This window comes from Somniosus microcephalus, chromosome 32, assembly GCF_052327205.1.
Source record: "Somniosus microcephalus isolate GS21.2 chromosome 32, FLI_Smic_1.0, whole genome shotgun sequence".
NCBI lineage: Eukaryota > Metazoa > Chordata > Chondrichthyes > Squaliformes > Somniosidae > Somniosus > Somniosus microcephalus.
In genome coordinates, this window is record NC_141018.1 from 7,876,364 (window position 1) to 7,888,740 (window position 12,377).

General features: G+C 46.9%; 1 protein-coding gene across 2 annotated transcripts in view; it reads left to right on the plus strand.

Annotated features, from left to right (window-relative positions):
* ca12 (carbonic anhydrase 12) overlaps positions 1 to 12,377 on the plus strand; it is a 90,883-nt gene that overhangs the window by 40,704 nt on the left and 37,802 nt on the right. For both annotated transcript variants that reach the window (XM_085972052.1, XM_085972053.1), the window contains exons 5-6: positions 9,252 to 9,347; positions 9,437 to 9,500. In XM_085972052.1, coding sequence (XP_085828178.1) covers positions 9,252 to 9,347; positions 9,437 to 9,500 — 160 coding nt within the window. The remainder of the gene's footprint in view (positions 1 to 9,251; positions 9,348 to 9,436; positions 9,501 to 12,377) is intronic.

The window sequence follows — 12,377 nt, forward strand, 5'->3', positions numbered from 1 at the left end:
ATCTTCTGATCTGTATAGGCTTAGCAATGCCTCTCTGTTTTTATACCCTATTTACAAACCTGTACACTTTGCTCAGATCTTTATGAACTTGTGAAGTGAGGGAACATCAGTGAGCTGGAAGTCATCCTGTGTGGGGGGAGGGGGGGAGGTATGGGGGGGAGGTGGGGGATGGGGGGGGAGGGGGCGAGGTGTGGGGGAGGGGGGGAGGTGTGGGGGATGGGGGGGGAGGTGGGGGATGTGGGGGGAGGTGTGGTGGGGGGAGGTGGGGAGGTGTGGGGGAGGGGAGGTGGTTCAGGGTGGGGGGTGAGGAGTGGCGGTGGATGGGGGGGTGGTTTGGAGGGGAGTGGGGGTGAAGGGAGAGGTGGGTGGTTCAGGGTGGGGGGTGAGGAGGGGATGTGGGTGGGTGGGGGGTGAGGAGGGGAGGGGGGGTGGCATGTGGGGGAGGGGATGGAGCCACTGGGAGCGAAGCCAGGGTTAAATCGCTGGGTGCAGTATTTCTGTGGACAGACACTGAGCGAAGCCGAGCAATGTCTGACTGAAGGCAGTGAGTTAGTGTCGGGGTGAGTGAGACAGCAGCTGGGCCTGCAGTCCGGAACACAATGAAAGCCGTTTCCCCCTGAAATGGCAGAATATTTACTGCACAAGCTGATCACAGGATTGTGCTGCACTTTGTGAGTCCGAGGGACCTCCAGCTCTGTGGTGTCAAATTGTCCTTTTCCGCAGACAGAGCCACGCCATTAATCACCGAGTGATCTTTTAATTTTCAATTTGCTTTATTGGTCCTTTGGAATCCAAGACTGAATGAAGAGGTTTAAAATGACACCATACACTCAGACAGCCTGCGTTCAGTGTGCTACATCTCCAGCCTGCCTGGTTTTGGCCACTTCAAACCACTTGCTCATTGAGATAATGCCAGGCACTGGTTGTTGAGGGAGCGTCTCCAAATTACATACTCAAACTGACAAGCAGGAACAGCTGGTTCCTGAGGAACAGACACTAAATCAGCGCCAGGTTGGAGTGTCTCTTGCCCTCCATGTTACACTCAGGCTATCTTACCTCATTGTGAGTGATCTTAGCTTAATTTGCTAGCTAAAGCTGAATCTTTGGAATATAAGTAGAGGGTATTTGTCCATTAACGCTACAGCTCGCACCAACGTTCCCGTTAAGCCGCGCGACGGTCTGGAGGTCCCGCGCAGGCCGCTCACCGGCTTTTCAATGCAAGAAACCACGCATGCGGGAAAATTGGAATTGGCCGCGCAGCCAGTTAAAGGGACAGCGTACTCCAAAATAAAAATGAGAGGGAACATTGGCTAGCACGCGCTAATATTAAGTCCTGTCGGAATGTATCTGATGCACGGCATTCAACAAGGCGTAACTTTTTCAATGGTTTTTACAGCGAGAATAGTGCGTAAAAAGCCGGAGTTGATTTCTAATCAGTGATAGCAGATGGAATCATTTGAAAAGAAACATAGAAGATAGGAGCAGGAGTAGGCCATTCGGCCCCTCGAGCCTGCTCCGCCATTCAATGCGATCATGGCTGATCATCCAAATTCAGTACCCTGGCCCTGCTTTCTCCCCATATCGCTTGATCCCTTTACCCTTAAGAAATATATCCAACTCCTTCTTGAATATATTTAATGAATTGGCCTCTACTGCCTTCTGTGGTAGAGAATTCCACAGGTTCACCACTCTCTGGGTGAAGAAATTCCTCCTCATCTCTGTCCTAAATGGCTTACCCCTTATCCTTAGACTGTGACCCCTGGTTCTGGACTCCCCGACCATCAGGAACATCCTTCCTGCATCTAGTCTGTCCAGTCCTGTCAGAATTTTATAAGTTTCAATGAGATCCCCTCTCATTCTTCTAAACTCCAGCGAGTATAAGCCCAATCGACCCAATCTCTCCTCATACGTCATTCCTGCCATCCCAGGTATCAGTCTGGTGAATCTTCGCTGAACTCCTTCCATGACAAGAACATCCTTCCTCAGATAAGGCGACCAAAATTGCACACAATACTTAAGATGTGGTCTCACCAAGGCCCTGTACAACTGCAGCAAGACATCCTCGTTCCTGTACTCAAACCCTCTCGCTACGAAGGCCAACATACCATTTGCCTTCTTAACCACCTGCTGCACCTGCATGCTTACCTTCAGCGACTGGTGCACAAGGACACCAGGTCTTGTTGCATTTCCCCTTCTCCCAATCTATTGCCATTCAGATAATAATCTGCCTTCCTGTTTTTGACACCAAAGTGGATAACCTCGCATTTATCCACGTTCTATTGCATCTGCCATGCTTCTGCCCAATCATCCAACCTGTCCAAATCATCCTGGAGTTTCTCGGCATCCTCCTCACAGCACACATGCCCACCCAGCTTTGTGTCGTCTGCAAACTTGGAGATATTACATCTAGTTCCCTTGTCTAGATCATTAATTTATATTGTGAATAGCTGGGGTCCAAGGACCGATCCCTGCGGTACCCCACTAGTCACTGCCTGCCACTCGGAAAAAGACCCGTTTATTACAACTCTTTGCTTTCTGTCTGCCAACCAGTTCTCTATCCAAGTCAATACCTTGCCTCCAATCCCATGTGCCTTAACTTTACACGCTAATCTCTTATGCAGGACCTTATCGAAAGCCTTTTGAAAGTCCAAATACACCACATCCACTGGTTCTCCCTTATCTATTTTACCAGTTACATCCTCAAAAAATTCCAGTAGATTAGTCAAGCACACTTTACCTTTTGTAAATCCATGTTGACTTTGTCTGATCCTGTCACTGTTTTCCAAGTGCTCTGCTATTACATCTTTTATAATGGACTCTAGCATTTTCCCCACTACCGATGTCAGGCTTACCGGTCTGTAATTCCCCGTTTTCTCTCTACCACCTTTTTTGAATAGTGGGGTAACATTTGCTACCCTCCAATCCATGGGTACTGTTCCAGATTCCATCGAATGTTGGAAGATGATCAGCAATGCATCTACTATTTCTAGGGCCACTTCCTTAAGTACCCTAGGATGTAGATTATCAGGCCCTGGGGATTTATCGGCCTTCAATCCCGTCAATTTCCCCAACACCATTTCCCTACAAATACTGATTTCTTTCAGTTCTTCCCTTACATCGGACCCTATGTTCTCCGACATCTCTGGGAGGTTATTTGTGTCCTCCTTTGTGAAGACAGAACCAAAATATGTATTTAATTGGTCTGCCATTACTTTGTTCCCCATTATAAATTCCCCTGATTCTGACTGCAAGGGACCTACGCTTGACTTCACCAATTTTTTTCTCTTCACATACCTATAAAAGCTTTTACAGTCAGTTTTTATGTTCCCAGAAAGCTTACTCTCATATTCTATTTTCCCCTTCTTAATTAATCCCTTTGTTGAATCCTAAACTGCTCCCAATCCTCAGGTTTACTGCTTTTTCTGGCCAATTTATATGACCTCTCCTTGGATCTTACGCTGTCCCTAATTTCCCTCGTTAGCCACGGTTGAGTCAGCTTTGTTGTTTTATTTTTATGCCAAACTGAGATGAACAAATTCTGTAGTTCATCCATGCGGTCTTTGAATGTTTGCCATTGCCTATCCACCATCAACCCTTTGAGTGACATTCCCCAATCAATCCTACCCAACTCGCGCCTCATACCATCGTAGTTTCCTTTATTTAAATTCAGGACCCTAGTCTCTGAGTCAACTACTTCACTCTCCATCTTAATGAAGAATTCTATCATATTATGATCGCTCCGACCCAAGGGGCCTCGTACAACATGATTGCTAATTAATCCTTTCTCATTACATAATACCCAGTCTAAGATGGCCTGATCTCTGGTTGGTTCCTCGACATATTGGTCCAGGAAACCATCCCGTAAACACTCCAGGAATTCCTCCTCCACAGTATTGTTACTAATTTGGTTAGCCCAATCTATATGAAGATTAAAGTCACCCATGATGACTGCTGTGCCCTAATTGCACGCTTCTCTAATTTCCCTTTTAATGCCATCCCCAACCTCCGCATTACTGTTTGGAGGTCTATATACCACTCCCACTAATGTTTTCTGCCCCTTGGTATTTCTCAGTTCTACCCATACAGATTCCACATCATCAGAGCTAATATCCTTCCTTACAATTGTGTTAATCCCCTCTTTAACCAGCAATGCTACCCCACCTCCCTTTCCTTTTTGCCTGTCGTTCCTGAATATTGAATACCCCTGGACGTTGAGTTCCCAGCCTTGGCCACCCTGGAGCCATGTTTCCGTAATCCCAATTAAATCATATTCGTTTACCTCTATTTGCGCAGCTAATTCATCCACCTTATTACGAATGCTCCTCGCATTAAGACACAAAGCCTTCAGGCTTGTTTTTTTAACGCTCTTAGACCTATTAGAATTATTATTTACTGTGGCCGTGTTTGATTTAAAACATTGATTTCTCTGACTGCCACTTTTGTTTTTCTCCTTATCTTTTGCTTTTATCCTTGTTTCCCTTTCCTCCGTCTCCCTGTTCAGGTTCCCAACCCCCTGCCATTTTAGTTTAAACCCTCCCCCAGAGCACTAGCAAACACTCCCCCTAGGACATCGGTCCCGGCCCTGCCCAGGTGCAAACCGTCCAGTTTGTACTGGTCCCACCTCCCCCAGAACTGGTTCCAATGTCCCAGAAGACTGCAGCAGCGCACCCTGTGGAGGAGCAGGGTATCAGTGACAGAAACTTCCGGATTTCCGTGTTTTACTGCGCAGACGACAGGAGTTGCTGTCAGTTTCACAGAGTAATGACAGCGAGCGCCATCAGTTTCGCCATCATTACAACCGCAAATTCCGGCCCATTATTCAACTCTTGACCCTGAGCTTGAGCTGAGCTTCCGACTCCATATCCTCTCCATCATAAAGACCGCCTACTTCCACCTCCATATCATCGCCCCTCGCCCCCCTGCCTCAGCCCATCCGCTGCTGAAACCCCCATCCGTTCTTTTGTTACCTCCAGACTTGACCATTCCAACGCCCTCCTGGCCAACACCCCATCAACCACCCTCCGTAATTCTCATTCTCGTGTCCAGATCCCTCCATGGCCTCGCCCCTCCCTATCTCTCTAACCTTCTCCAGCCCTACAACCCTTCGAGATCTCTGTGTTCCACCAACTCTGGCCTTCTGTGCATCCCCCACTTCCTACAACCCACCATTGGTGGCCGTGCCTTCAGCTGCCAAGGCCCTAAGCTCTGGAATTCCCTCCCTAAACCTCTCCGCTTCTCTACCTCCCTTTCCTCCTTTAAGACATTCCTTAAAACCTACCTCTTTGACCAAGCCTGTCCTAATACCTCCTGATGTGGCTCGGGGTCGGTTTATATCTGATTGCGCTCCTGTGAAACGCCTTGGGATGTTTTACTACATTAAAGGCCCTGGATAAATACAAGTTGTTTATGTTATTATTGACGATTCCTAAGGGAGTGACAATAACGTACAATCGACAGTGGGTTACAGAGTCTGTCGTACTTTTGCAATCAGGATAACTCAGTGTTATATTTTGTTAGGCTATGCTCCTTGTGCAGAGTCTCGCTCAACAGGCGCCCAGATCGAACAATTAGGCGTGAGCGCCGTACAAAACTGACTATAATCTGAAGTGTGTTACGTAGAGGCTCACCCAGAACATATGGGTTATCCTGTAACATATAGCAGAGTGCTGATTATCTTGTCTGTAATGTGTCTGTCGTGGCTCAGTGGGCAGCACCCTTGCCTCTGAGTCAGAAGGTAGTGGGTTCAAACTCCCACTCCAGAGACTTGACCCCATAATCTAGACTGACACTCCAGTGCAGTGCTGAGGGAGTGCTGCACTGTTGAAGGTGCCGTCTTTTGGATGAGACGTTAAACTGAGGCCCCGTCTGCTCTCTAAAAGATCCCATGGAACTATTTCAAAGAAGAGCAGGGGAGTTATCCCCAGTGTCCTGGCCAATATTTATCCCTCAGTCAACTTTTTTTTTAAAACAGATGATCTGGTCATTATCACATTGCTGTTTGTGGGATCTTGCTGTGCGCAACTTGGCTGCCGTGTTTCTTACATTACAACAGTGACTTCACTTCAAAAAAGTACTTTTGGCTGTGAAGTGCTTTGGGACGTCATGATTTTGTGATAGGCACGATATAAGTGCAAGTCTTTCTTTCAAATGCGCTGCAGAGTGTTGGTTATCGTGCATGTAATGCGCTGCAGAGCGTTGGTTATCGTGCATGTAATGCGCTGCAGAGCGTTGGTTATCGTGCATGTAATGCGCTGCAGAGCGTTGGTTATCGTGCATGTAATGCGCTGCAGAGCGTTGGTTATCGTGCATGTAATGCGCTGCAGAGCGTTGGTTATCGTGCATGTAATGCGCTGCAGAGCGTTGGTTATCGTGCATGTAATGCACTGCACAGTGGCAAATGGAATTTAACCCTGAAAAGTGTGAGGTGATGCATTTTGGGAGGACTAACAAGGCAAGGGAATACACATGGGTCAGCAGCTTCAAATTCCTGGGTGTATTCATTACGGAGGACTTAACGTGGTCGCATCACATCGACGTTGTAACCAAGAAGGCATGCCAACGCCTGTTCTTCCTCAGGAGACTGAAGAAATTTGGAATGTCCCCCCAGATTCTCACCAACTTCTACCGGTGCACCATCGAGAGTATCCTGTTCGGCTGCATCACTACCTGGTATGGCAACTGCACCGCCACAGACCGCAAGGCTCTACAGATGGTAGTGAAAGCTGCACAACATACTATAGGAATTAAACTACCTGCTATGCAGGATATCTACCCCGAGAGGTGCCGGGGGAAGGCCCTGAGAATCATTAAAGACGCGAGCCACCCCCGCCACAACCTCTTCGCCCTGCTCCCGTCCGGTAAGAGATACCGAAGCATACAGTCTCGTACCAGCAGGTTTCGAAACAGCTTCTACCCCCAGGCCATAAGACTCATGAACGAATAATTTATTATTATTTATTAATGTTGTTTTATTTATTATTACTGTATTTCTATTAGTATTTTATCATTGTTATGCCATATTTATTCCAATGTTGGGAGGACTCGTAAAAATCAACATTTCATTGTGCAGTACACACGTCTGCTGCATATATGACAAATAAAATTGAATTGAATTGAATTAAATGGTAGGACCCTAGGAAGGACAGAGGATCAGAGGGACCTTGGTGTGCATGTACATAGATCACTGAAGGCAGCAGGACAGGTAGATAAGGCATATGGGATACTTGCCTTCATTAGCCGAGGCATAGAATATAAGAGCAGGGAGGTTATGATGGAACTGTACAAAACGCTAGTTAGGCCACAGCTGGAATACTGTGTAGTTCTGGTTGTCACACTATAGGAAGGATGTGATTGCATTGGAGAGGGTGCAGAGGAGATTCACCAGGATGTTACCTGGGCTGGAGTGCTTCAGCTATGAAGAGAGACTGGACAGACTGGGGTTGTTTCCTTAGAGCAGAGAAGGCTGAGGGGGGACCTGATTGAGGTGTACAAAATTATGAGGGGCATAGATAGGGTAGATAGAAAGGAACTTTTCCCCTTAGTAGAGGGGTCAATAACCAGGGGGCATAGTTTCAAGGTAAGGGGCAGGAGGTTTAGAGGGGATTTGAGGAAAAACTTTTTCACCCAGAGGGTGGTTGGAATCTGGAACTCACTGTCTGAAAGGATGGTAGAGGCAGGAACCCTCACAACATTCAAGAAGCATTTAGATGAGCACTTGAAACGCCATAGCATACAAGGCTACGGACCAAGTGCTGGAAAATGGGATTAGAATAGACAGGGCTTGATGGCTGGCGTGGACACGATGGGCCGAAGGGCCTCTTTCTGTGCTGTATAACTCTGAGAGTGTTGGTTATCGTACATTTAATGCACTGCAGAGTGAGAGGTGTAAGAGGAAATGCAGCAGCACAGATCGCAAGTTATTTGATGAACAGGATAAAGTGTTTGTGAAGATTGGTATTGAACAGATTTAGAGAAGTGTTAGCAATGTTGTACCCCAGGTGTCAGTGCTGGCTCCACTTTAGTTTTCGGTGTATACACATCATTTGGATTTGATCACAATCTCGAAAATAGCTGATGACACAAGTCTTGGCGAACAGTGAGGAGGACTGTGAAAGACTTCAGGAAGACACAGGCTGGTTAGTGAGATGGGCAGACAGGGGGAAGATGCAACTTAATGTGGATGAATGCGAGGTGATACCTTTTGGGAGGAAAAACGAGGAGTGTACACACAATGGAAAGATACTAAAGGCTGCGGATGAACCGAGAGACCGAGGGGTTCAAATATATGATTCCCTGAAAGTGCGAGTGCAGGTAGATGAACCACTAAAAAAAAAGTACCACTGGGTTTTATAAATAGGAGAAACAAGAGTTAAGGAGGAATGATAAATTTATACAGAAGGTTAGGTCACAGGGTACTGGGTGCAATTACACGCCATTGTCGAAAGTACAGTGTGGCTGACCAGGGATGGGAAACTGGTTATGAGCAGAGACCTGCGAGACGGGGACGACAGCCACTGGAGCAGGGAAGGCCAAGAGGAGACTAAATTGAGGTTTTTTAAATTATGCGGGGCTTTGAAAGAGTGAATAGGGCAAAGGCTCTTCCCATCTGACTGGGGAGGGAGTAATGATTCCAGAACCAGGGGTCACAGTCTAAGGATAAGGGGTAAGCCATTTAGGACAGAGATGAGGAGGAATTTCTTCACCCAGAGAGTGGTGAACCTGTGGAATTCTCTACCACAGAAGGCAGTAGAGGCCAATTCATTAAATATATTCAAGAAGGAGTTGGATATATTTCTTAAGGCTAAAGGAATCCAGGGATATGGGGAGAAAGCAGGGACAGGGTACTGAGTTTGGATGATCAGCCATGATCACATTAAATGGCGGAGCAGGCTCGAGGGGCCGAATGGCCTACTCCTGCTCCTATCTTCTATGTAATGATGGGCCATCGATTTAAAATTGACACTGAGTGAGGATCGCCGTTAGGGGAAACTTCTTCACACAGAGAGTTGCTGGGGCACAGAATGTCTCGCTATGGGCCTATGCAGGGAAGGCATGTCTGTACTATATTGTATAGTATTCTACTTTGGAAAAGCTATCTGAAACCTTATTTGTTGGATGCTGTTGTTCTAAGTAAATTAATTTTTCAGCGAAGGATGTATTGAAGTGTTATGGAACCCAATGACTGAGATTACACAAATGAGATTATCAACACAGTAATGAAGTGACCTTTCACCTTTTCTTTGTCCATTTAGTTACACATTGTTCACTATAACTCTGAGAAGTACCAGGATGTTTCCATAGCACAAGACAAGGCCGATGGGCTGGCTGTCCTGGGAATTCTCATCGAGGTATTTATTGTAAACACTTCAGCGTCCGTTCATATATTATACCCAGAATGATGGCATCTCCCAAAACTAACAGCTTTTCCCTGTTCCAGACTGGGCCATTCAATGCTGCCTATGACCAGATATTCCGTCATTTGAAAGAAATTCAGTTTAAAGGTAAGGAGGACTGAGATTCAAGAATACGGGATCTCACAAAATGATACTTTGCTTACTTTTCAGTAACTCGCCCTTGTACCGAGCTTTTAACATGGCAAAGCGTCCCATGGTGCTTCACAAACACAAACTAGACACCAAGCGGGAGCTTGGGAGGAAGCCATTGGGAGGTGGATGAAGGAATGCATGAAGAGGAGGACTTTGAAAGTGGGGAGATCTGTGGGAAAGAGGGAGGTGTTTGGGAGGTAGTTCCTGAGAGCAGGAACATGATGACTGGTGGCTGTGATGTCAACACTGGAGCAGGGTTGGGTTCACTGAAGACCAGGGTTGGAAAAGTGGAGATTGTGAGCTGGGATGTAGGGCTGGAGAAGGTTACAGAGGTGGAGTTTGATGAGGCCATGGAGGAATTTATAAACAAGGATGAAGATTTTGAAATCATTGTGCTGGGAAATGGAAATAAATGATGACATGTTTGAGAACCTTAAGAGAGGAAAGGGAGGCTGAAGATGTGGCGGTAGTTAGAAAGGACAGAGGGGTCCAGAGTGGGCTTCTTACAGAGGAAGGTGATGACAACAGGGAAGAGATAATGCCAAAGGCAAAATCATCTGAAAACATGTGAGGTTCCACATGTCATCTGACGACACCCAGCTCCACCTCACCACCAGCTCCCTCGACCCCTCCACTGCCTCTGTGCTGTCACACTGCTTGTCTAACATCCAATCCTGGATGAGCCAAAATATCCTCCAATTAAACTTTGGGAAGACCAAAGCAATTGTCCTTGGTCCCCGCCACAAACTCCTTTCCCTAGCCCCTGATTCCGTCTCCCTCCCTGGCCACTGTCTCAGATTAAACCGGACTGTTCGGAACCTCAGCGTTCTATTTGACCCTGAGCTTAACTTCCGACCTTATAATCCTCTCCATCACCAAGACTGTCTACTTCCAACTCCATAATATTGTCTCTCTCTCTCCCACACGGCAGCTGTCTCTCATCCTGCCAGTACACTTCACACCTAATCTCAGCCGTCTTTTGTCTCCACTGTCCTATTACCATCTCGTCTGGTTTTGAATAACTCTTAATGTCTCTTTTACTTCTTTTGTTCTGTCGCAGCCCTGCCTTCAATCTATTTCATTTCCTTTCCAGTTTTGAAAAAGGGTTTCGACCCGAAACGTCGACTCTAATTTCTCTCCACGGATGTTGCCTGACCTGCTGAGTTTTTCCAGCATTTTCTGTTGTTATTCCATAATATTGTCTCTGTCTCCACCCCTGCCTCAGCCCATCTGCCCATGAAACCCTCATCCATGCTTTTGTTGACTATGCCAATGGTCTCCCACCTTGCATCCTCCATAAGCTTGAGCTCATCTGCTGCCCATGTCCTAACTCGCACCAAGTCCTGTTCCTCCAGCAGCTCATTGACCTACATTGCATCCTGGTCCACCAACTATGGATCATGTTCAAACCTCTCCATAGTCTCGCCTCCTCCCTATCTCTGTAACCTCCTCCAGCTCTACAACCCTCCAAGAACTCTACGTTCCTCCAACTCTGACCTCTTGTCTGTCCCCCACTTCCTTCACCCTACCATTGGTGACCGTGCCTTCGGCTGTCTAGGCCCGAAGCTCTGGAATTCCCTCCCTAAACCTCTCTGCCTCTCCGCCTCTCCTCCTTTTAGACTCTCCTTAAAACCGACCTCTTTGACCGGCCCTAATGTCTCCCCTATATCTGTGCAAGTTATTGTTGAGAGGGAGCAGTTGATGAAGTTGGCAAGTAGAGACCTAAGGAGAGGTTGTTGAAAGATTGGAAACTGAGTCAGAAGCAAGTCAATAGAGCAGGCGGGGAATGTATTGGAACTTGCAAACAGTTGGGGCATCGGGAGAGAGGAGCAGGCAGTTTGTATTGCTGAGCTAGGAAAAGCAGCAGTGGGTACGATGATGGTGGCAGTGGAGAATGCTCAGGCTAGAGGACAGGGAATCCATGGCCTGTCCAGCCTAGAGTGATGGCAAGAGACGAGATCAAGGGGAGTGTTGAAAAATGGGTTTGGGGATAATGGAGGCTATGGTATCAGAGACAGGAGGACAGGGGAGGTCAAGGCCAGAGTTCTGCACAGGAACTGTAGTCTAGAGCTACATATACAGAGCCTAAGGCAGAGCTCAACAAGACTATAGGTAAGTTATGATGAATTAAACAATTGTAGACAGTCTGGGACATGGGCAGAACAGCAATAGAGTTACTGTTTTAAAAATATGCGTTGAATTTAGATAGGACTTTAACCCATCTCAAAGCACATCACGTTCAGTGAGTTACACAGCACTGTTGATTTGCAGGCAAGTTCAGCAGCCATTTTTCACACGGCAAGATCCCACAAACAGTACTGAGTTAATCTATTTTTTTGTGATATTGGTTGAGGGAGGAATGTTGGCCAGGAGACCTCCTGCTCTTGGAATAGTGCCGTGGGCTCTTTAACATCCAGCACCATCCAAAGGACAGTGTCATGGCAACTCGGAACGCCCTCCGTACTGCCCTGAAGTGACAGCCTAGATTATATGTCCAAACGGCCTTGGACCCACAGCCCTCCGAGTGAGAGTGCTACAAGTTGAGCCAAGCTAGCAAACTGCAGCCAAGTGTGGATTAAGGGTGTACAGTAGACCATTCATTAACAACCCAAGTTATTGTGTGCACTTAGGGGACTAGAGGGATGAATTTTGATGGGCTGAATGGCTTGTTCTCATCCTTGACTTTCCTTGTGTTCTCTGTCTCAGGTCCCACTCGCCGAGTGATCCAAGCACTGAGCTTCCTGCTTTGCTCGCTATTTTAGCAGAGGCATTTCAGAACATGTTACGCATTCATACATTAGTGTCACATGATGTAATTGCTTCTGTACAACT